General features: G+C 43.6%; 1 protein-coding gene across 1 annotated transcript in view; it reads left to right on the top strand.

Moving 5' to 3' along the window:
* The window catches only part of DRP2 (dystrophin related protein 2), a 113,641-nt gene extending 100,384 nt beyond the window's left edge, over positions 1-13,257 (top strand). Inside the window, exons 20-24 of the mRNA XM_083159037.1 lie at positions 453-599; positions 3,666-3,915; positions 9,121-9,217; positions 9,509-9,595; positions 11,225-13,257. Of these exons, the coding sequence (XP_083015163.1) occupies positions 453-599; positions 3,666-3,915; positions 9,121-9,217; positions 9,509-9,595; positions 11,225-11,268 (625 nt within the window). The 3' untranslated portion in view covers positions 11,269-13,257. The remainder of the gene's footprint in view (positions 1-452; positions 600-3,665; positions 3,916-9,120; positions 9,218-9,508; positions 9,596-11,224) is intronic.
* Positions 13,258-24,429: the final 11,172 nt, after the last annotated feature.

Here is a 24,429-nt window from a genome sequence, read left to right as displayed (position 1 = left end):
GCCGAGTAAGTCAAGACATAACTAAAGTAGGGCAGACAGTGCCTTGCACATAGCGCAGCTTTAATGTGGGTGCATGGTCTGCTCCTACTCCAAGTTGGAGGCTGGCGGTGGTCGCTGGCTGGCAGCACTGTTCTTCTATGCTTTTCCCCACCCCCTGCATGTGTGGTGACACACAGGCACATTTTGTCTCTCTCTCTCTAATGTGTTTTAGATACTCTACCTGGTGTAATGTGTTTAAGGGGCTCTACCTGGCATAACATGTATAAGGGGGTACTAATGTTATATGAATAACTGACCATATACATCTGCCCCACTATGAGTTGGTACTCTTCTGTGGCCAAGTCCATCCCCCATGGTGCCACACCCCTATATTTTTGAACTTCCCTGAAATACAGCGGTTAATAGTGATATTATGACTAAACCCTTCTGTGTTATTACGGTTCTTCTACTAGGGATGAGGATCAGTATCTGCTTCGCCATTCCAGTCCTATTACAGACCGTGATCCATGTAGCAGTTCACAGTCTGCAGGACCCCTTAATCCAGAGGAAGAACAGGGAGAGTTGGAAAAGATCCTTGCCCAGCTGGAACATGAGAACAGGTACCAAATCAAGTTTATATTACCATGTTTACTATGGCACCCCTTCAAATGAAGCTATCAATATATTTATTATCATTTAAATGTTTTAAAAACGTTATACATAAATTTGACGTTTTGCATTGAGATGTGCAAAAAGTGTTCTTTTATATTCCATATTATATGATATTGATCATATTGTAGATTGGGTTTATGCATGCTATGTAATCAAATATACTGTTTCTACGGTAATATTGTCGACAGCACTTAGGTCGACAGTCATTAGGTCGACACCGTTGGTTCGACAGGTTGCAAGGTCGACAGGTGTCTTGGTCGACATGGGACAAGGTCGACACAGCATTAGGTCGACAGGTCAACATGTTTTTTTTTTTACTGTTTTTTTGAGCCGACATGTGCCGACAGGCGGTATTTCATGCCCTACCATTTACTAGCGCGTGGTGGGAGAATAAAATAGTGTGCACGAAGCATTGCGAGCGTAGCAAGCGATGCGAGGGGCTGTGGTTGACTTAGAAATGTGTCCATGTCGACTTAACCTATGTCAACCTAATGACTGTCGACCTAAGTGGTGTCAACAATACGATCCACACCCGTTTCTAGAGGAGGGTTATTTTGATTCTGCACTGAGTGCTGCTTTTTAAATCGGCTCTGTGTGTTCTCCCAATTTTTTTTTTTATACCCTTATGGTGTAGGGCATGGTGCTACCCCTCTCTATTTTAATATTATAAAAGGACAAAGATAAAGGATGTAGGTAGAGATTTATGGGGTGCACTATGGAGAGGACACAGTATGCCAATTTAACAAAGTTAGTGTGTGCCTAAAATATAAGTTTTATTATATATGTTAAAACAACCTTTCTTAAAATATAAAGATGTGCAGAAAAAAAAGAGAAGACATAGGGCAGTATTCAATGAGCATTTTGGCGATGTGCAGCGAATCCTGTTTAGGATTCGCTGCACATTCGCCACTGCTCGCTGCGTTCCGGAGCCTCGCCGAGTCCAGTATTCAACGAGTCAGGGGCTCGCTGCCCCTGACTGGCGAAATTTTAACTCATGCGGCGATGCCGCAGGGAGCCTGAGAACGGCGGCAGGCAGGGAGATGGAAGTCTCCCTGCCTGCCCCAGAACGTTTTGGGGGGGGGGGGGGGGGGCTCCCCGGGTACCAGGTAGCACAGGCTGCCCCCCCGGGGGTGCCAGCAGGGACTGGTTATATTCACTACACCTGATCATGCATATGTAATGATCGAGTGCAGTGAATATATGAATATCTAACGAGCGGCTCGACTCCGGCCCCCTGCTGGCTGGTCTGTGTAAAAAAAAAAAATATATATTTTTTAAAATTAAATATATATTCATGTGCTTACAGCACATGAATAAAAATAGCATGCCCCTCCTCAGAATAAAATTCCTGATTTTTTGACACCAAATGTAAAAAACAAAACATTTTATTTTAAAAGTTCACATTCCACTTCACCACAAAAAGATAGCGATTGCTACTCGGTTAATCATGGCAAAAAAAACCTTGAAATGTATTCGCCATCTGGTCATTGAATAGGGTTATTCACCGTTTTAGTCAAAAATTCGCCTTTCAGCACAAAATCGCAATAAAAACATGGCGAATCAGCCACATTGAATACCACCCATGGTGGTTAAAACATGTGACCAAGGGCCTTATTCCAGTTCACTCTTAGAGGCAAATTCCTTCTCAAATGTACAAAACCATGTGCACGGCAGGTGGGGCAGATATAACATGTGCAGAGAGAGTTAGATTTGGGTGGGGTTTTACTTCAAAGTGAGATCTATATTGCAGTGTAGAAATAAAGCAGTCAGTATTTTCCCTGCACTGAAACAAAATAACTCAGCCAAATCTAATTCTATCTGCACCTGTTACATCTGCCCCCCTGCAGTGTACATGGTTTTGATCATCTGAGAAGAATTTGCCTGTAAGAGTGAACTAGTATAAGGCCCGAAATGTGTTTATGTGTATTGTGCTTTGACAGTAAATTTATAGAAGAATGCTGACTTCCCTTCTCAGTCTTTAATTCCCTTTTATTACTTTTATTTTTATATTTTATATGGGATCTCTGTCCAGGGATATCAGACACAATGTACCGTATTCTGATAAGATTCTGTTCATCTGTTTTAGCACCAGAGGGGCGGTGGGCAGCTGGGGGTTCTCATGCTAATGAGGCCATGATGTCAGCTGCCTGCCCACTTCCTTTTGAATGTGCACGCATATGTAAGGGCGTCTCAGAGCACCCTTACATATACGCGTGCACGTTCCAAATCAGTCGATGGTCACCGACCATCAAATGATGTGGGTGTTCCCCTGCATGCTGCAAATGGATGTTTATGCAAGTGTGAAGGAATGTGCTTTGCGAATGGTGGGCAGGCGTACTGTACCACAATTCACAAAGCTGGGTTAGGTTGACTCGCAAGGATGCGAATTCGCATCCGAGCAAATCAAACAGAATAAACCCCACTTTACATCTGTTAGATTTTCCTTTTCTGTTAGAGCATAAACCCTGCACATATGTTGCTAACAGAGCCATACAGGTCATACTTGCTGACTTTCTGGCTGCCCTCCCCGGGAGGCGGGGACGTTACCGTGAGCAAAAAGGGTTGGTGCAGGGGCGTGGTGAAAGCGATTGTGTAATTTTAGCCACACTCCCCGACATGTAATGCCAGTATTTCCGACAGACTCCTCTGAGGGAAGAATGCCCCCCTTTCCGGGACCCTCCTGGCCATTCCATGGGAGGGGTAGGCAACTCTGATAAATGAATATGGGTGTGAATAGGATATTTAGTTTCACATGCATTGTTTTATAGAGTCTTTTTTGCCTGATTCAGCTCTGTTAGCAAAGCAAAAAAGCATACAAATGGGCAAAACTATGCTGCACGGCAGGTGGGCGGATGAAACGTGCAGAGATTCTGTACTGTACTTAGATTTGGTGGGGTTATATCCATAAATATACTAGAAGGTCAATTGGCTTGCAAATAGTCTGTGTGTGTATGTACATGAACAGACTACCAGTAAGGAATGTAGGTGGTCTTTATGCAGTATTTATTTTGCAGAATTCTTCAGGGGGAGCTGAAACGACTGAAATGGCAGCATGCTGAGGCTGGAGAGAATGCTGTGCTCGGAGAAGTGTCACCAGATTCAGGGGGCAGTGGCAGTGGTGACATACAGAGTGAGGAATTGTTAAGTGAGGCACGGATCCTCAGGCATCACAAAAACCGCCTAGAGACTCGGATGCAGATATTGGAGGATCACAATAAGCAGCTCGAGTCCCAGCTACAACGTCTCAGGGAGCTACTGCTACAGGTATGAAAGGACAGTATGACATTTTATATTTTTGTAAAAAGTGGGTATTATGGTGCCCACACACGGTGAGATGTGTGCTTGGTGCGATTTGAGCCTATATAAATTTGTGCTATGCGATTTGTACTGTACACACTATTTTATGATATTGACTATGTGGAAGCGCGCATTGCATTGGAAATAAACAATTTGAACTAGATTAAATCTTTTTATTCCAAATTGCATTGCGTCTAGTTCAAATTGCTCCATGTTCATTTTCCCATGGGAGGCAATTTGAAATAAAAAGATTACATCACACAAGATAATTGCACTGTGTGTGGGCACCATTACAATAACTATACATGAGCAAATATAGAGAAATAAAGGGCCTGATTCAGGTTTGATCAGTCGCCGGTGCGAATACACCATATTCGCACCGGGACTGATTTTTCGCTTTGCGCATGCGTTTATTTGCTCTCATATGCACATGTGCAGGGCCACTGTGAGGATGCCTTCGGAAACTTGCATGGGGGGGTGGGATGGAGGCAGGTGGCTGTCGCATTTCCTGGGCATGCCCACAAAAACAGTGGGTGCTCTCAGGAAAACGCTGGGCATCCCCATGCGAGCACAGGCGGGCAGTTGTCTGCTGGGGGCGGGAGCTGACATACCTGTATATTTCCGAATAGGGGAAAAATCATTCAGCGTTCAGCAACCATGATGATTTCACCCCAGATGCTCCCCTGGGAATGGATGGTTATGCTAAACATCTATTTGCAATGTGGCAGGGATGTTTGCATGACGGCGGGGGGGGGCAGGCATTTGCTAAATAGGGGGCCTTTACAAACTTTTGCTATGGGGCCTATGAATATCTAGTTACGTCCCTGCCCACACTACAGACGACATGCCACTAATGAGATCAAACAGCACCCATGATATTTGGGGTGGCTGTGTGATTTACTAATTTATTCTCCCTCCGGGGGTGTCGTGGACACCCCCGGAGGGAGAAAGTGTCGGGATTCCGGCGTCTGGATTTTGAACGCCGGGATTTACACTGCATCCCGTGTGATAAATGTGTGTAAATCGACTTATTATAAATATAATTAACCAGCACAATCATAGATCTTATTATAATCTGGAGACTGGATAACCTTTGTGGGTTATTTATGCTATTTCATAGAAACTCCAGATTACTGGAGCAATTGTATAAATTGAACATCCTGAAGTAAAAACACTGAAAGCCTCCATACACTGAGCCGATTTGGTTCAATTTTGGGCGATTGCGATCAATCGGCCCGTTAAGGCGCTAAGTGAGTAGGGAGCAAAAATGGCAGACTCAAGTTGGGTGTTGGTATAGAAAGAAGTATCACAAAACCAGTCTAAAATAAATCTAAAGTGTGCGGGCTGCACACTTCAGATTTATTTTAGACTGGTTTTGTACCGCTGGATATTAGGGATTTTAAGTCCACCCTCAGTTTTGTCAAGCATCAACTTTGCTAGGGTCATTTGGGATATTTTACCGCTCCAGAGGAATCTAGACATGCATTTATTAATTTGTATGATATCTGACTTAATATACAGGGGAGTAGTTGGAGATTATATAGGATTTTAGGGAAAACTATGCTTTTTAGAACCGCTGCTCTACCTAGCAGAGATATTGGGAGTTTGTCCCAGCTTTCAAGTTGGGTGCTAATAAAAGATAATAACGGGGCAAAATTGGTTTTATATAAAATATGCGGGTGATTAGGACTCCTAGATATTTAATGTGTGATGTTTGTAGTTTAAACTGGACTAGAATGGGATGTCATGTGAAATCAGGAGTTAAAGGGGTAATGGGGAGGATTTCAGATTTACGGATATTAATTTTATATCCTGATAAGGGGCCAAATAATTCAATAATTTCCATATTTGGGATTGAGGTGAGGGAATTCGAAATAAATAATAACATGACATCTGCAAAGAGAGTTAATTTGAGTTCAGTATTATTAATAGTAATGCCTGTAAATGTTGGGGATGTTCTCAGAGCAATGGCCAAAGGTTCAAGGGCAATGGCAAAGAGGAGAGGAGAAAGTGGACAGCCTTGTCTCATACCTCTAGTGATAGGAAAGGAAGGGGGGGGGGGGGGGCGGGAAGAGAAAACCATTGCAGCAGGCTATCTGGAGAAGAGGAGGAGGTGTATAATGTGGAAAGGAATGAGATGAAAAGAGGGGGAATTCCAAATTTGGACATTGAGTCATATAAATGAGGCCATAGGACTAAATCAAATGCCTTTTCGGTGTCTATGGATAGTATCAGGTTGGGGGAAAGAGGATTGGTGGCGTTATACAGAGATTGTGTTGCTGCAAGTACTTTGCGTATATTTTTGACTGAGTATTGTCCGGTTATAAACCCTGTCTGGTCCTGGTGGAATGTGGGAGAATGGTACTAACACGATCCGCTAGAATCTTTGTTAATATTTTGTAGTCAGAGTTTAGTAAAGAAATGGTTTGGAAAGGTCTCTGCCTGGTTTAGGGAGAACTTTAATCATAGCAGAGTTGAAGTGAGGGGTAAGATCGGTATTTTGGAGAATATGATTAAAAGTGGAGACCAGAATAGGAGCCACTTTATCGGAGAAAGTCATTGGAAAATCCATCAGGACCAGGAGCTTTTGCTAACTTTAATCAATTTATAGTTTTGGTGACTTTGTCTAGGGTAATTGGAGATGTAAGAGAAGTGAGTAGATGAGATGGGACACTAGGGTAGTGCAAGGAAGACCAGAAGTCAGTGAGAAGGCTTGGGGACGAAGCAATTGGAAAGGTGGGGGAGGAAGAGGTTGGGCTGGAGGAGTGGAGTATAAAGAGGTATAGATGTCTGCCATTATTTGGGAAATCTGAGAATTTGACGTGGTAAGAGAGCCATCTGGTAATAAAAGAGGGTGTACTAACATCGAGGGTCTAGAGGAGTTGAGTATATTAGTGAGGAGTTTTCCAGTCTTATTACCAAATTTATGGTAGTTCTAGTTAGAAGTAAACTGTAATTTATCGGTCATGGACTGCAAAGTTTCATCTAGGATTGCCTTATCTTGAAGATATGTATTTTTCATGGAGGTGGACAGATTAGACATAAAAGCGGAGTATGATGCGGTGAGAGCTTGTTGATGGGAAAGATACGAGCTGGAATGACGTTTCCGTAGCAAAGATTCAAATTTTAGTATTGCCCCTCTCAGTACTGCCTTGTCTGCCATCCAGAACATTGGAGGATTTTCAGCCAATTTGTGACTGTTGTGGGAGTAATAATCATTCCAGACATCAGTTAGATAGGTCTGGAAAGAAGAAGAGTGCGAAAGGTGTGCTGGGAAACGCCATGTAAATGTTTCTTTCGAAACTTGCAGCTTTACCGTGATTAGTGCATGATCTATAATAGGAGAAATGCTAGCTTCCTTAACAAATGGAAAGAGGGAAACAAACGCATAGGAGATCAATTTGAGAAAGAGTGTTATGTGCCACAGATGGGCAGGTGTATTCTTTAAGGGTGGGGGTGAAGAGCTCGCCATGTATCGACTAGCTGTAGAGAGTCTAATAGAAAGGGAATACCTAGTCTGGGAAGGTGTCTGGCCTGTTTCGAGGAACCTGACCTGTCTAAAGTGGGGTGGGAGGTAAGATTAATATCACCACATAAGATGAGGCATGAGTAAGCTAAGAATCTTTGAAGAGCTTTGAGTATGTATTCGGGGTGTATATTGAACAAAGTATATATGGCCTGTTATGTATAGAAAAATGTACAATTAAATATCTGCCCTCTGGGTGAGAGAGAGTTGAGGAGATTTCTATAGGGGTCGATTTAGAGGCTAGGACAACAATGCCTCTAGCTTTACTATTGAATGGGGCCGATGCTATGACTTTCCAATTTAGCATTTGTAATTTGAGAATCTCAGGGGGAAGGAGGTGAGTTTCTTGGAGGCATACAATATCCAAAGACTGTTTGCGCCGTTATAATAATACCTTGCGATGTTTAGCCGGTGAGTGAGGGCCTCCGATGTTGAATGATCCCAGTTTCAATTCAGTCATGTGTATCGGGGTGGAGAGAAGCGGACATCCTTACATAAGAAGTGGCAATATATTTTAAGACTCTGGATCTGGAAGGGAGAAAACAGAAGTAAGAAAAGGGAGGGTATACAAAACAGCACAGGACATAGGAAACATAAGAAAATACAAGTAGTACGATCAACATACTATAGTGAACTAATATATATTTGACATTCCGGTAACTGAAAAGAAAACACTCCAAGGAGTGTGGTATACTCATTTTGAAAACATAATAACAATGAAAACTGAGCAATGCAGGCATCTGTGACCCTATTAATAATGGTAGGTAGATAGCATAAGAGATGCCGATACTTGTGTATTATTTGGGCGTCCGATTTTTTAATCTTATGTCATTGTACAACCAAAAATCGGTCGCATCGCATGCGATTGGACCCGATTTTTAATTGTACAGGCACCAAGATGCCTGATTCCTATGTTAAATGCCCCCCCAGACCCGATTTTTGATTGTACACCCACCCTGATGGGTAATGACTATGTCAAATGCCCCCCCATTGTTAACGCCACCCAACGCTCAATGCCAACCCGAAGCATGGCGTGCGCAGCGGTACACGTCTGCCGTCCTTTTCATACCCCCAATATCCACGTCGGCGTGGAGTTGAATTTATATAGTGTAGTGAGCGCAGTGAGCCATCGAGCCCGAAGCGTGGCGAGCGCGCGCGTATTACGTCACATGTATTCCGCGTCCGCTCGCCACACAGTTAAATGGGAGGTCATGGTGGAGGTGATGGCTTACACAATATCCCCATAAGTTATAGGGGCAGTGAGATCCCTGGGTACCTGGGTGTGTGGAGATGTGTCCCGGGCAGCTGCTGATTTCTTGGACACCAGTGGTTGGGGAGCGGAGCCGGCGCCATATTGGAGTGCAGGGCGCTTCTCCTGTCAGGTCTGCTGCGGCTGCTGAGGTCCCCCCGGGGGATAGAAATGTGCGCGGCCAGTGCGGGAGGCAGCCACTGGTGGAGAATTTGAGCGGGTATGTGCCCTGGGCTTGCGGCAGTGAGTGGTTCACAGGGCGGAGCTGTGCGGTCACGCTGCTCCCTGCATGCAGCTGGAACCGGAAGCAGACAATATATATTTTTAATAAATAAATATTTGTAGTTCAGGTAGGCTCTTACTGTTCTTGAGTAATGGTTATTCATATTGTTTTCAGCCCAGCACCGATGAAGGCAAGACTTCTCCATCCAGTCTCGATTCTGAGAGCAAGTGCCCTGGGGAAAGCAATGGAACCCCAGATACCGAAGATGCAGGTACAATGCCTACTTCACAACTCAAGTATTTACATGGAGTAAGGAGTTTATAGGTCTTTAAAATTGCTTTTTTTAAGGGAATAACTCAATTATAGATTTAGATTCTGTTTATTACAGTATTAGCCCTGTTGATCCATTTGCTCGTATAGAAGACAGACTGTCAATGCAAAGAACTGTGGGGATGGTCTTTCAGGTTTATTATTTGAAATAATATATACTATGGCAGTTTATTTTTTCTACAACTCCTCTTAGTGTGCCTACAGAATAACCTCTAACTTCAATTCTCTACAGATGATGTTGACAGTCGGACAAGAGAAGTGGGTTTGTGCCTCGACGATATTATGGAGAAGTTAAGAAATGCCTTTCCAAATACAAGAGGCAAGTCAGAATTCACATAATGTTGCAGCATAAAAAAACATTTCAGTAAATTAGATAAAAAGTCAAAATAGAAACATTAATGGATTGAGAGAGTTTAAAGCAAGTCCACCTGCAACTTGCTTATTTTCTCTCTGTACACAGGGATGTAACTAGGGGTGTGTGAGCGATGCAGTCAGAGCATAGTACACTGTGGGTGGCTTGATCGCTGCCCCACAGACCTTGCTTCTCACGAAGACCAAGCTGCCATAGTGTGACCACAGGAAGCAAGGTGCTGTGTTCATAGCTAATTGGATAACACCCAGCTAACCAATTACCTGCAATTGGCTATCCCCATAAAGCGGAAGACAAAAACAATGCCATTGAACATACAAAACACCGGGTACTTCGCCTTACAGGGTAGGCCAGTAACAGAGCAGCAGAGAGGAGGCAATTCTGCTTCCCCTTGACACTAGTTGCTTTTGCTGTAGTCCCATGAACCAGACCGTATTACAGCCCCTGCTCCGTGCACCTTCATTGCTCCACTGATCAGTACTCTTTCCCTCATCCAGTAAAAAACATTGGTTTGGCCTGCCTGAAACGGACATGCTTCCGCGTCCAGGCGGTTTCAGAATTGACGAGAGTAGTGCACTTCAGAAGCGACTTGCCGATCAGCTCCCCCTGCCACCCACCTCAGCTAGTGCACTTCAGAAGTGACTTGCCGATCAGCTCCCCCTGCCACCCACCTCAGATGCTGAACTTGTTCTCTGCGGTGCACAGCCAAGCTATTAGTATACTATTTTTTTTTTTTTTTTTTTTTTTAAAGGTACAAAATTAAAGAAAAAAATGCAGTGGAAATACACAGCCCCCAAAATATGACTAGCTCCAACAAGCATTCAAATCGTACTTGTCTAGTTGGAGTTACAGAAGGGAGGAGCTTAAGTTTTAAAGCTACAAAAGTAGTTTAAGCTCCAGCTGGCCAATCTTGTACCCCCATAGTCCAGTGTCCCTAACTCTGGACGAAGGGAAGAAATGGGAATTCACAATTAACCGCCATTAGCAAAAACACTTACAATTGCATACTAAAGTTACCCCCTCCTCAGATTGTACACAATGCTGATATTTACTCAGTTGAGCGATCAGCCAACTGTGCATGCATATTGATCACACTGTGCATGTGCCGAGGTTATGCTGCTCGCAGTGAGGATTTATTTGCTAAGCAGTTGACAGTCATGGATGTTTGGGGTAGGTAACGGGGAGTGGAGGTAAAACTGCAGGCGTGTTGTGACTATTTTTGGGGTATGCCTACAACTGCATTACCATATTACAAAAATCATGGAGCCAACACAATTTCTGCAGCCATATGGTTAATCGAGGAATAGATTATCAAAAGGATCTACACCCACCACTACATATTTGTACACAGTTGCTTGGATCTGCAAAGCCACCGATAGGAGCTTTAATAGAATTCCTGGTATCTGTGAGTTGTATATATTGGTACATCTGCTGCATACCAGATAGCAGCTGCAATATTAACTTATTTAGGTAAAACTTATTTATTTATATTTTAGTAGTTCAGATCAGTTTGCTACCAGATATCGCTAGTCTGTGCGAGTTGACTTTTTTTTTACATATATTTGTTTTATATTCTAGATGGCGAAATTGCACGAGTGAAGTCTCAGGCTCTGCCTTTATGACACCGGTCATGCCTTCTACACAGCTTGAGATTCAGCAAGATAATGAGCGAGCAATTTGCAGAAGCAACATCTTACAATTTACAGCCAATGAAAGCAGGAGGGGGATGCTAAATATTGCAATGACTGAGAACGGACAGCCCTCGTTTCATACCTTTTCAAGGAAGGATTTATTTGTAATGTGTACTCTACACTGATCATTGCTGTGATGATTCTGTGTCAACAACATTCTATAAAACACTTATTTTAAAAGATTTCCCTTTTGCTAAAAAGCTTTGGATTTGCTACTGGGCAGATAATCTACCAATAAGCAGCATAAAACTTAATTCTTACAAGTACAGGTTGAGTATCCCGTATCCAAAATGCTCGGGACCAGAAGAATTTTGGATAAAGGATTATTCCGTATTTTGGAATATTTTAATATTTCAATTATGTATTTTGAAGTATCTTGCATGTATGCTGTATAAACACATAAAATATACACAAATATATTTTATTACGACATAAAATACACACAAATATATTTTATTTGTTCAAAAAACAAGGTTTCAAAACATGAAACAAAATGTGTGCACTATCTCAGATATTGAATTTGAATGCCAAGCAATCATTGTCTTGCACATATATAGTGCCAGTTACATATCATGTCACCAGTAGTGCTGTTACAAATGTCCCCAGTGAGTTTTCCACTTTCTGGAATGTATGGTTTTCGGAATAATTCGGATAATGGATACTCGGATACGGGATACTCAACCTGTAATTTATAAGCAGAGTAACACAAATATGTTGTTATTTAAAGCAAAGTATTAAAACGGTCACTAGGTCTAATAAAACCATTAGCAACAAAATAATGTTATGTATAGCCCAAGTGTTTCTGGAATTGATTTCCGATTTTCTTTTTTTTTTCTAATCCTAGTGATCAAAAAACAATTGGTTCTTGTTCTTAACAATTTGCAATTCTCCAAAATAATGTTTTCTGGACTCATGCCTTCTTAACAGTTTTAAATGTGATTCATTTTTTTACAAAGATTAATGAGATAATTAGTATGTTTTACCCCGTGTTTGCAGTGTTTTTATTTTGGTTTAGGATGAGTTATACCTCAATATCAGCTCTGCTAAAGTCAACACAATAACATAGATCACCTGTAACTACTTGAGGGTTTGTTAGGACCAGCAATAAACAATAGAAATAGACTATAGTTTAGTAGATGCAATTCTAAATGGTGATGGGAGGAAAGGAGATATGACTTATGTCCTCTATCAATTTCAATGATCTATGACCAACATCTGTACAAAACCTTTTCTTTGTAAAGCATTATTATATAAAACAAATCCCATTTAGTCTAACAAACAACAGATGGAATAAGTGCTTGTTACTGTCAATGTAAATGAGATCATCTGAATTAATCTTTAACAAACAGGTGCAAAATTTACTTCAAAGTAAAAAAAAAAAAAGACAACGGAGTTCATTGATAAATAAAAAAAAAGTCTGTTATAGATCTATAAAATATAGCTAAAAATAAAGAAATCTATTACATTGGTGAATAGCTGATCATTTCAGTTTTCCTAAATTGTTAATACGCACAATAAAAGCTAGATTTATATAGAATGAGGGGGAGCCAGAAGAGTTATTGTAAGATTGTTGCATACAGTATGTCCTATTGCAGCCTAAAGGAACAAAGAAAGGAGTAAAAGGCAGTATTAGGAAGTGATAAAGAAGGCTGCAACATGTTCAGATATGGAAGAATGACAAAAGGTGGTGGATGATGCTTACTAGGATAGGTGTGCATGTTCTAGCAACTTGATTTCTACCCCAAAATAACAGAAAAGGTCTTCTGTATTGCATATATCCAAATCTAACCCAGAACAGAACCCAAAATTTAATCATAAGTAATTGCTATATAATGTCACTGTTTAAAAAAAGTGCTGTATAACGGAGTGTGTTAATGTTCTACATGAGATTTTGGATACTAAATACAACTTAAAAATGTTTTTTTTTTTGTTTGTTTGCTTTGTGGCCATCTGTCTACTACAGCTCCTACTCTTAGAAGTGGTTTTATAGAACTATGGGGCTTGTTGTGCACTTGAGAGTTGGTATAACAGAGAATTTTATAAAACTCTGACATTTCAAATGTATGATACAATGTCTGGACATATAACAAAATACCTAAATTAAATGTCAATAGCTATTTGGTAATATCACTATATAGAAAGTTTTTATTTATAAGTTTGAGGAAGCCATTTACTCTAGACCAGTGGTTCCCAACCTTTATTCTCTCCCGTACCCCTTGATTAGGCTTTTCATTGATGAGTACCCCCACCTCTCAATTTAAAATATAGACAGTACTTATGCATGGAGTGAAAGTGAGAGGTATGCGTATCCTTATGCATGTCCTTATATTAAGGAGTAGTGGACAGGAATCGTACCCTTCTGTGTCTGGCCACTGGCAGTGTATTGTCTCCAGGGTTCCCACTAACACCTGTAGGATTAATGCCGCTGCTTCTTCCACCTGTGTCAGTACAGGGCAGATGAACGTTGATGTCTGAGGGCAGTACGAGTAGCTCCCATTGGATTGCTGGTCAGGCAAAAGCACAATGAGACGCTGATGACACTGAAAACAGAACCATAAGTGACACAACATGGTTTTTCTCCATATCAATGGGTCGTCTTCTGCCATCAAAATACTTTTTTGTCATCTTCCGCCATTACCAATATTATTTTCAAGTACCCCAGGTTGGGAACCACTGCTCTAGACCAATGCATCTCCGCATTTCACAGGTGAGCACAACTCTAACATCTGGTTCTCACATGACAAACCAAGCAGATTAATGCCAGGGTGGAGTTAGGTACTTATTTTTAATGTAGATGTATGATTAAATAAGATTTATAAACGGTTTTCTGAACATGCAGTTCCACTTGAAGTGCCATGTAAATAATGAGGTCTTATTTATACCATTACCATGGTTGTAGGTATTCAGTGAGGGGAATTATCATTTACTCAAGCTACAGTGAAATACACACTATACAATTATTGGGCCGATTGCCAATAATCAATTAATTGGCCTAATGCAGTGGTTCCCAAACTTTTTCAGTCCAAGGCACCCTTTGGGTGTCCATGACTTTTTCAAGGCACCCTTAAGCCAAAATAATTACCGAACTATCCCTTTTTTCAGTTAGTTAGGTCAAAACAATGCTATGTACTGTATGCAAGGCATACCTGGTCACAAGGACCTATTTAAAAAAAAAAAAAAAAAAACAGGCCAGGCTTTCTATCAAGGTCTTCTAAGAACCTGATTCAGACCTGCTTGCTGGGCTGCAAGCGTTCGGAGCCCAGCTAGCAGGTTAACGGCTACCCCGCCAAACTCGGGTGCCAGACGGGTTCCCGACAGTCAGGATCCCGACAGTCAAAACGTCGACAGCCGGGTGCCCGACAGCTATTTTCCCTCGTGGGGTCCACGACCCCCATAGAGGGAGAATAGAATCGTGCCTGCAGCGTGGCGCGTGCAGCGAGCCCGCAATGGGCTTTTTTGCACTCGCCATGCTGTCTGACTCCAGGCAGTCGGGATCCCAACGTCGGGATAATGACTGTCGGAGTCCCATACCACATCCGCCAAACTCATCCCCCCCCTGCCCGGCTTGCAAACATGTTTGCAGACGTTTGCACAGGGGGAAAATCGCTCACCATCGAATAATTGTACCCCTGCCCGACACCTGCATTTTCTGAAGAAATTCCAGAAAATGCATGGTTGCGGCTGGAGGATGTCAATTAGCTGCCTGTCTTCATACAGACAGCTTGTGCATGCACACAGCATACCGTGCGTATATGCAGTCGTCTGATAATCACCCATGGTGTGAATTTGCAGCATGCTCAACTTGTTGTTACGTGTGTAGGGCCCATTAAACTCACATACCTGTAGATTGCTGCCAGCCAGCGACCGATCCACTGTATGGGGTCCGCTTCTTCAGCTCCTCTTGTCACAGCTCATTCATCCCCTTCAGGACAATTGCCCGCAGTGCACACTCCTGCAGCCACCACCGTCTGACCCCAGTCACAGGCAAGCCCCCTGCTCACAGAGATGTAGCTAGGTAACATGTTGCCTGGAGCAAGGGTATGTTTTGGCACCCCCACCCCCCCGTACTGAATTGGGGGCATGGCCATAATGGTGACCGTACAGGTTCCAGAGCTTGTGGTGTGGCAGGGGTTGCTAGTAGGGGGGGGATAATAACAGGTGTAGCCCATGGGCACATCTGTCAATGAGCAGCAAACCTAAACTGTGACCTGGCGGTACTTCTTACATCTACCCCTGGCCTGCCCCTTTCTATGCTAGATGCGCTGCTGGACACAGCACAAAGCAATATGGGGGGGTACTGCAGTCTGATCCTGATAGCCGGAAGGCAGGCAGAGGATATTTCCTGGCTGTCAGGGGTATGCATGTACATAGCAGCACTGGCCTTAGTGCTGCATGCATGCTCCCTGGCTGGCTTACCTCAACACTCGGCCCGCAACACAATGAAGGAGGAGGTCACTGGCGCCACATTGAAGAAAGAGGTTGCGGGCACCACAGCCGCGGAGGAGGGAGAGAAGGGGTTGCCTGCAGCACAATTAAGGAGAACGTCACGGGGGGGCGGAGTCATGACGGAGCGGGAGTGAGGAGTGAGGTGGTGTTTGAGCTCCCCAGCGTGTAATGGATACTTCGTCTCTCCCAGCTACATGCAAAACTAATTGATGCCGGCGTCCTGAACCATAGAGCGGCGTATGTCTGGCAAGAACGTCAGCGGCACCGGGAGTGACGTTTGAGGTAGCCGGAAGCAAGGGTCCGGGGTGAACGCGGTAAGCAGCAGACACGCTGCACAACCTTCCACGGGAGATAAGCTGATATCCCGGCGACTGAGGTACAGCATCCTCATAGCGGACATTCCCCCTCCCTGCCTGAAACTGCGGCTGAAGCATCCGGGCAGTGGTGAGAGGCTGCTGCGGATGCGAGCGTCGGCTCCAGGCGCTGACCCCGGGAAAGCTGGCATGTGCATAGAGGAAGGAGACCTCAGACTGAGCGCCCTGAGTACCCATCTTACCGAGTATAAGAAGCCTCAAAGCCACACCTGACCTCAACCAGCCGGTACATAGCGGATTATCGCTACTAAAGGACCTTTTTTTTTTTTTTTTTTTTTTTACTCTTGGGTGAGACCAAGGAAGAAAGCCGGATATACTGAATCTCAGCTACAGGGGTCAACGCCGGAATCACAGAACCTGTGATATCGGGGTCAATCGAAGGGCCGCAGAACTCCGCTGACCGGTGAACAAGTGAAGATCGGGTGCAGTATGAAAGCAACTATTTTTTTGATTTTATTATTGTTTTTTCTGAAGACACATGTTAACCCTACACTCTGCATAGCGGCGTGAACTTTTCATTTGTTAACTAAGTATTGGGCCCGGAGGTGGTAGCACAATAGAGAGTGGACTAAGGCCATTTCACTGACACTCACCTGTACTTTAATCTCTCTGTTCATTGTAAAATGGGGAAAACTGGCAATGCAACCACCTCTGCCCGTCTGGAACGGTTTGCAAGAGCACAAACGGTCAATCCTCCCCAAACCCCGACCTCTACCCCTCAGTCCACCCCTACGAAGCAAAAAAGTCCAGAGCAAGCAGCAGGTCCAACTCTGCAACAGATACTGGACGCAATCTCTAGCTCAGAAGCACGTTTATCAGTGCAGATTAAAGATCTTCAGGGCGAAGTCATAGCAATGAAAACTGATCTTAAAGCAGTAAATGCCCGTATGAGCGAGGCGGAACAGCGAATATCGCTTCTTGAGGATACTAATGCTCAATGGCTTCAAAAAATGAAAAACTATACTCAGCAGAACTCAGAGTTAAAAACCAGATTAACAGAAATGGAGGGCAGAATGAGGCGTAACAACCTCAGATTCGTAGGCCTACCTGAACATGCAGAGGGACCTGATCCCCCGAAGTTTATTGAAAAATTACTAAAGGATGTGCTGGGTGAGACCTCTTTTTCATTACAATTCGTGGCAGAGCGCGCCCACCGAGTACCCTTTAAACCACCGCCACCTGGGGCCCCTCCACGAACATTTATAGTAAAATTTTTGAATTTTATTGACAGAGATATGATTATGCGCCTACTACGCACCAAGGGCCCATTAATGTATAATGGAAATAAAGTTTCAGTATTTCCTGACTTGGCATTGGATGTACAACGAGAAAGGGCGAAATATGGTGAGGTTAAAAGTAGACTACGTGATCAAAATATCAGCTACTCGATGATCTTCCCGTCCAAGCTGCGAGTTTTGGATAACAGTCAAACACTTTTCTTCACAAGCCCCAAAGATGCTGCTCAGTGGCTAGACTCAAGATTCCCAGGCACCGCGCAATTGGCGCCGACATAAAAATATACAGAATGAGAGATGTATAACATTGATCCTTCGGCTTTTTCTCTCATTTTTAGAGAGATTGATCATGCTGGGGAGCTCCCCCGCCCAGGGGTGACTCTAGACTTTTTTTTTTTTAGCCCCCACATGTCTTTTCTTTTTTTTTCTTTTTTTTGTTTTTCACTTCTTTTTGTTAGTTATTTTTTATTTTATGTGGAGTTTTCGTATTCTCCTTGTCTTTTTGGTACTTTATTGTCTAGGGGGGGGAGGGGAACAGGTATAGCTAAAGGGGAAGGTTATACAGGGTGGGGGGTGGGAAGTATCTGCCTGAAAAGTGAAAAACAGAATTATTGTAATGAGAAAGTATATACATTTAAATATGTTGTAGGCCTTAACCTACGATATTCCTCCTTTTATTTAGTTAACTGTTTACATGTTTGAGAGTGTACATATAGGTCTAATTTATCAACCTGAGGAATGGTTAAGTTATTGACCTGGAATACCAGAGGCCTAAATAACAAGATAAAGCGCTCATTAGTCATGAATCAAATTCGGTCCTATGGAGCAGATATAATATGTCTCACCGAGACGCATATGGTTGGGGGGAGGTCGATGGCATTAAAACAAAGGTGGGTAGGCTGGGCCTTTCATTCCACGTTCACAAACCTCTCTAGAGGGGTATCAATATTAATTAAGAAAACTGTCAATTTTATAAATAACCGTGTTGAGATAGACCCTGGGGGCAGATATGTCTTCTTGGACTGTATAGTTGACTCCTCCCCGATCCTAATTCTTGCAGTATATATCCCCCCCCCTTTTGCTTATGAGATCCTGATTAAAGCTGTTGCGTTTTCAGCCCATAATCCCGCGGCTCCTATAATATGTCTGGGGGACTTTAATAATATTCTTGATGCAGAAATGGACAGATGGAAGGGAGGCGTGGCCGCCACTGTTAGTGGTAGCACCGCTTTCTCAAGTTTCATGCAAAATCTTGGGTGGATCGACGTCTGGCGGGTCAGGCACCCGAAAGATCGACAGTTTTCCTGCTTTACCCCGGCATATCAGACATTTTCTAGAATAGATATGATGTTCGTGTCAAGCTCTATCCTGCCCTCGGTGAGGGGGGTTGACTACAAACCCCGCGGGATTTCTGATCATTCCCCCTTACTGATGGAAATATCTGATGGGATCGAGCGGGGTCATGGATTCTGGAAGATGAATCCACAATGGTTGAATTGCTTGGCCCAAGAAATAAATACGAAACTATACTGGGAGGAGTTCTGGGTAAATAATCAGGGCTCAACCAATGCAGCGATAGAATGGGATGCTTTCAAAGCATTTATGCGAGGTACATTTAAAAAACAAATCTCCGAAATAAAGAAGGCCAGCAAGGGTAAGCTACAGGAGAAAGAAGATGAATGTATGGCTCTGGAGTTAAAATACCTAAAAGATAAATTGATAGCATCACAAGATAAATGGCAGGTAGCCCAACAATCTTGGTTGAGGGCAATCCAGGCAGAAAATAATAAAATGTTGAGCCATCGAACCAACAAAATGTACCAGACTGCCGATAAGGCAGGGAGATTCCTTGCCTTTCTGGCAAGGGCTGAAACCTCCCCCTCCTGCATTGGCCCTATAAAAGATACACAGGGTCAGTTGATATATGATACCCCCTTGATAGGGAATATGTTTTGTAATTATTTCAAAGAATTATATACCTCGGAACTTAAAAGCACCCCAGAAGAAGTTCGTGCCTATGTTAACAAAGTTAACCTCCCCCCACTCCCTCGGCTGGAATGTCAACAGCTTGACAGACCAATTGAACTTGAAGAGGTGGTCCAGGCAATAAAGGATCTTCCCAGTAATAAGGCCCCCGGCCTAGACGGTATTCCCGTCGAAGTCTTTAAGAAATATGTTGATACCCTAGCCCCGCTATTCCACACTTCCCTGATTAATTGCTTTGAGGAAGGAGAGATCCCCAGGTCAATGGTAGAGGCTAAATTGGTGCTTATACTTAAGCCGGGGAAGGAGCCCAGTGCCCTTGATTCATATCGCCCGATCTCCTTACTGTCAAATGAAGCCAAGATTTTGGCAAAAATCCTGGCCAATAGGTTAAAAAAATGTATCCTACAAATAATACACCCCAACCAGTCCGGCTTTATGCCAGGAAAATCTACCTCGATGAATATACGCAGGCTACATACACATTTACAACTTCCCCTTGAGCCAGATAGCCAACCTGCCATCCTATCCCTCGATGCCACCAAAGCATTCGATATGGTGGAATGGCCGTATCTCTGGGCAGTCCTGGAGGCCTATGGCTTTGGGCCCAAATATATTAAGTGGGTAAAACTACTATATGATGGACCCACAGCCAGGGTCTCCCTGAACGGTTGGACCTCGGAGGCTTTTAGCCTAACCAGGGGTACTAGACAGGGGTGTCCTCTTTCCCCCCTGCTATTCTCCCTGGCAATCGAGCCACTTGCGTGTCTATTTAGAACACATAACACGATAAAGGGACTGCGTATGGCTAATGAAACCGATGTAATTTCACTATATGCTGATGATATGTTAATTTACCTCTTTGATTATCGGATATCACTCCCTGCCACTATAGAGTTAATTTCTAGTTTCGGAAAGTTTTCCAGTCTTCAAATCAATTGGAGCAAATCGTACATTCTATACCTGGGGAATACACCCATACATTCACTTCCCTCACCCGCGCCCCTAACCTGGTCTATTAAATTTAAATATCTTGGAATCCAGATAACTAGAAACACAGAGGATTTCATAGTGTATAATCTGGCCCCATTGTTAGTTAAACTAGAAAACAAATTTAAAACCTGGAGTAGATTACCCCTCACAGTTACCGGGCGAATTAATTTAATTAAAATGACGGTACTTCCACAGTTATTATATATTGTTCAACACTCCCCTATTTTTATCTCTAAAACAATATTTCGGAAGTTAAATAGTAAATTGTCCTCGTTCATATGGCATAACAAACGGCCCAAAGTACAGCTCAATAAATTGATGATGGATAGGAGGGCAGGGGGTATGGGGCTCCCGGACTTTCGCCTTTATTACCTGGCTGCCCAATTAGCGCAAGTCCGTTCATGGTTTTTCGAGGATCAGGATAATGATATGGCTCAGGCGGTTGTCGCTTTGACCATGCCCCATTGTACACCAGCTAGTAGAATCCTACAAACCTCGATCCATCCCAATGATATTCCTTTGGTACGGCAGGCCATTAAAGTTTGGCGGGAGGCAGATGGGGTGGCAGGAATGAGGGGGCTGGACCCCATGCATCCATTGGGGGATATATTGGTCTTTGGTGAACTCGGGGCGATACAGGTTAGGGAAGTGTGGAATAGATACTCTATTACAACCATTGGGCAGATATACTCCAGGGGACGTATCAAAACCTTTACAGAACTTAAAGACGAATTCGGATTGCCTAGTACCTACCTCTATAGATATTTTCAGCTGAAGGTCGCCCTTGACGCCCAATTTAAGGGGGGGCAGCCCAATATACAGGAATCCCCGATGAGAACCGTAATGAGAATTGGAGGGAAAAATAACTTGACAAGTCGACTATACAAGCAACTTAACCGTGATAAAGGGAGGGATTCAATGGATATATTAAGGAAGAAGTGGGAACTAGACATAGGATCCATAGATGAGGAAGAATGGCGCAATGCGCTGACCTCAATCAGTCTTTCCACTAATTCACTCAGGGTGCAACAGGTGCAGTTTTTCATTATACATAGAGCGTATCTATCTACCACCCGCCTTGTTAGATTTAAAAGTCGCACTAATGCCCTATGCCCCAAATGCAACATTTATGAAGGCACCTTTTTCCACCTTCTCTGGCAATGTCAGTCAGTGACTGACTTTTGGGAGGGAATAATACAAATATTGGTGGATACAGGTATTCCGAGGGAATCCTTGACAGATAGAAATTGCCTCCTCAATATCTCTGATACTAGACAAACAGGAATAGGAGACCGACAATATGTCAAGAATATGTGCTCACTGGCAAAGGTCATAATAGCTAGAAGTTGGCTGGCAAAAACAGCCCCCAATCTGATATGCTGGAAGCAGTTAGTTAACTATACGGCGAGGCAAGAAAAACAGCTCCACCTTAACAGAAATGCCCTGCATAAGTATGAAAAAATTTGGCACCGCTGGATAGAACATTCTGGAGAGGCATAGACCCTTCTCTAACTCCTCTTATTTCCTACTCCCCCCGATGTGCTGACCCTTTCATTTACCCCTTCGTTCCCCGCTCCCCCCCCTCCCCCCCATTCTCCTCATCTTTATTCTCACTTTTCAAGATCCCTCTTCGATATGCCCTTTATCTATGAGGTAGGGCAAAAAAAAAAGATATGCACGTAATGCTATTTCTCTGAATTTTTAGTAGATTCACTAATATTAATTTTAAAGCTTAAAACAGAAGGAAAGGTATACACAGATAACAGGTTTGGTAAGCACAGATGTAAATCTAGACACTGTTAATATAATAATAATAAAAAAAAAAAAAAAAAAATAAAAAAAAAAGGAGGCACAAAAGAAATAGTAAGACACTGCTACACAAATTTAAATATTGGGCTATAGCAGCACTGGGAATAGATTAAATTATCGAAATTGGAATACTGGGTGGTAATATTGTTGAATTAATATAGATGAAATAGAAAATTTATCTTTCTGCACCTCACTGGGGGGGGGGGTCCGGGGGTGGGTGATGGGAGGGGGGAGGGGGCTGTAAGGGAGGTTAAAAAAAAAAAAAAATACACGGCAGTCAAGGGAGTTCCAGGATGTTTCCGCTGGGCCTGAAGAATACTGTACTAACAAAGCCCAAAAGGTTGTCATAAGAGGGGAGGATAAACAAAACGTAGATTACAATGTAGAAAATTAGGTAGATACTGCAGGCGGGGGAGGGAGGGGTTGGGATATATGTATTGTGTTGTATGTTTTTGTATTTATTATTTATTTCATGTAATGGAAAACATTCGTAGTGAAGTTTGTAATGAAATGTAAATTAATTCCAAGACATGAATTTGTATGTTCCTTTTTTATGTGCAAAATCAAATAAAGAATATATTTAAAAAAAAGGAGAACGTCACGGGCAGAGCGCCCTCTAACCTACAAGGCTCCAGGAGCTGGCACTTCACCTGAGCCATCCTCCTCTTCTCCCCACTCCCCCGCCCGCTGCCACAGGCTGACTTTAACTCATCCCGCTCGCACCTCTGCCCCCTCCAGCTGCTCAGCTCACTGCCTGCCGCCTCCCGGAGCTCAGCCCCGCCTCCTCCCAGCACACTCAATCTCCGCTGCATCTCAGCGCTCACCCCCGCCCCCCCTCCATCTGCTCACTCTCTGTGCAGTGTGCACCTGCTGGGCACCGACTCCATGCTGACTCCCGGCGCTCACCCCCTGCCCCCTCCAGGTGCTCACACACCCCAAAGCACTCACTTTCTGCCGCTCAACCCTGCCCCCTCTCAGAACTCAATCCCTGCTGCCTCCCAGCGCTCAAACCCCGCTGCCTCCCAGCAATCAATCCCCCTGCCTCTCAGGACACTTGCCACTGGCGCGGCACCCCAGTCACTGCGTCACGGCTCCCCAGGGAGCCGCGGCGCACAGTTTGGGAACCACTGGCCTAATGTATTGTATAGTGTGTAGGAACAATCGTTTCGCCGATAACGCAAACAAATCTTACCCATAAACACAACTAGTCGATTATTTGGTCTGTCAGGCAGGATCTAAAATATTGGTTACAATCTCTTAATTTCGACCAGTTTTTTTGCTTTCTCAATAGTCTGACAATATGTCTAGGGGCAAAATTAGGTATAGTGTAGGTCAGGCTTTCCCAACCACGGTCCTCAAGGCACACCAACAGTGCAGGTTTTGTAGATATCCAGGCTTGAGCACAGGTGACTTAATTGGTATCTGAGGGATTCTGATTAAACCATCTGTGCTGAAGCCTGGATATCACTAAAACCTGCACTGTTGGTGTGCCTTGAGGACCGGGGTTGGGAATGCCTGGTGTAGGTTAACCCAATATTTTCAAGTCAACCAATGTAAAAAGATCGAAGCCGATTTTTCAGAAATAATACTGGGTTTCCTAGCACGGCGCACACTAAGCTACTTGCTTAGTGGGCTATTCTGCGTAGTGAAATCGCATCGCATCGGCCATTTTAGGGCTGTGTGATGCGATTTTCCTATGTAATTTATTCACTGCTCTCTCAGCCCCGGGCCATGCATCGCAATCGCATGTGATTTTATAGGGTGTGTGATGCCATGACATTAGGTATACAATAATGATTGTATGTCCCAAAAATAGGTTTAACGCACCCCCCCACTATCCACGCCACCCCGAAGCATGCAAGTGGCGGCGGAACGGGTCTGAAAAATGACTTTTTCATTACCCCACTATCCACATTGGCGTGGAGTTTATTTTATATAGTGTGGCGAGCCCCGCGGAATACATGTAAAGTAATCTGCGGGGCTCGCCACGCTTCGGGCTTGGTGGCTCGCCACACTCTATAAAATCACCTCCACACCGATGTGGATAGTGGGGTAATGAAAAAGACAAATCGATTTTTGTAAAGGTATCACTGCGCCAAACCTGACTGCAGCACCCTGTCCAAACTTGGGCTATCAAACCCACTTCCAATACACACACTACACAACAATGGTGGACAATGGTGCGCTGTCTTTACAACAAGGATGTGTTGTTCCCTCCTGCCGATTCGAATGAAGTTCTCTCCACTGCTATT

Source organism: Crinia signifera, chromosome 9 (genome assembly GCF_055691185.1).
Source record: "Crinia signifera chromosome 9, ASM5569118v1, whole genome shotgun sequence".
NCBI classification, from domain to species: Eukaryota; Metazoa; Chordata; class Amphibia; order Anura; family Myobatrachidae; genus Crinia; species Crinia signifera.
This window is presented reverse-complemented; position numbering and strand designations above follow the sequence as displayed.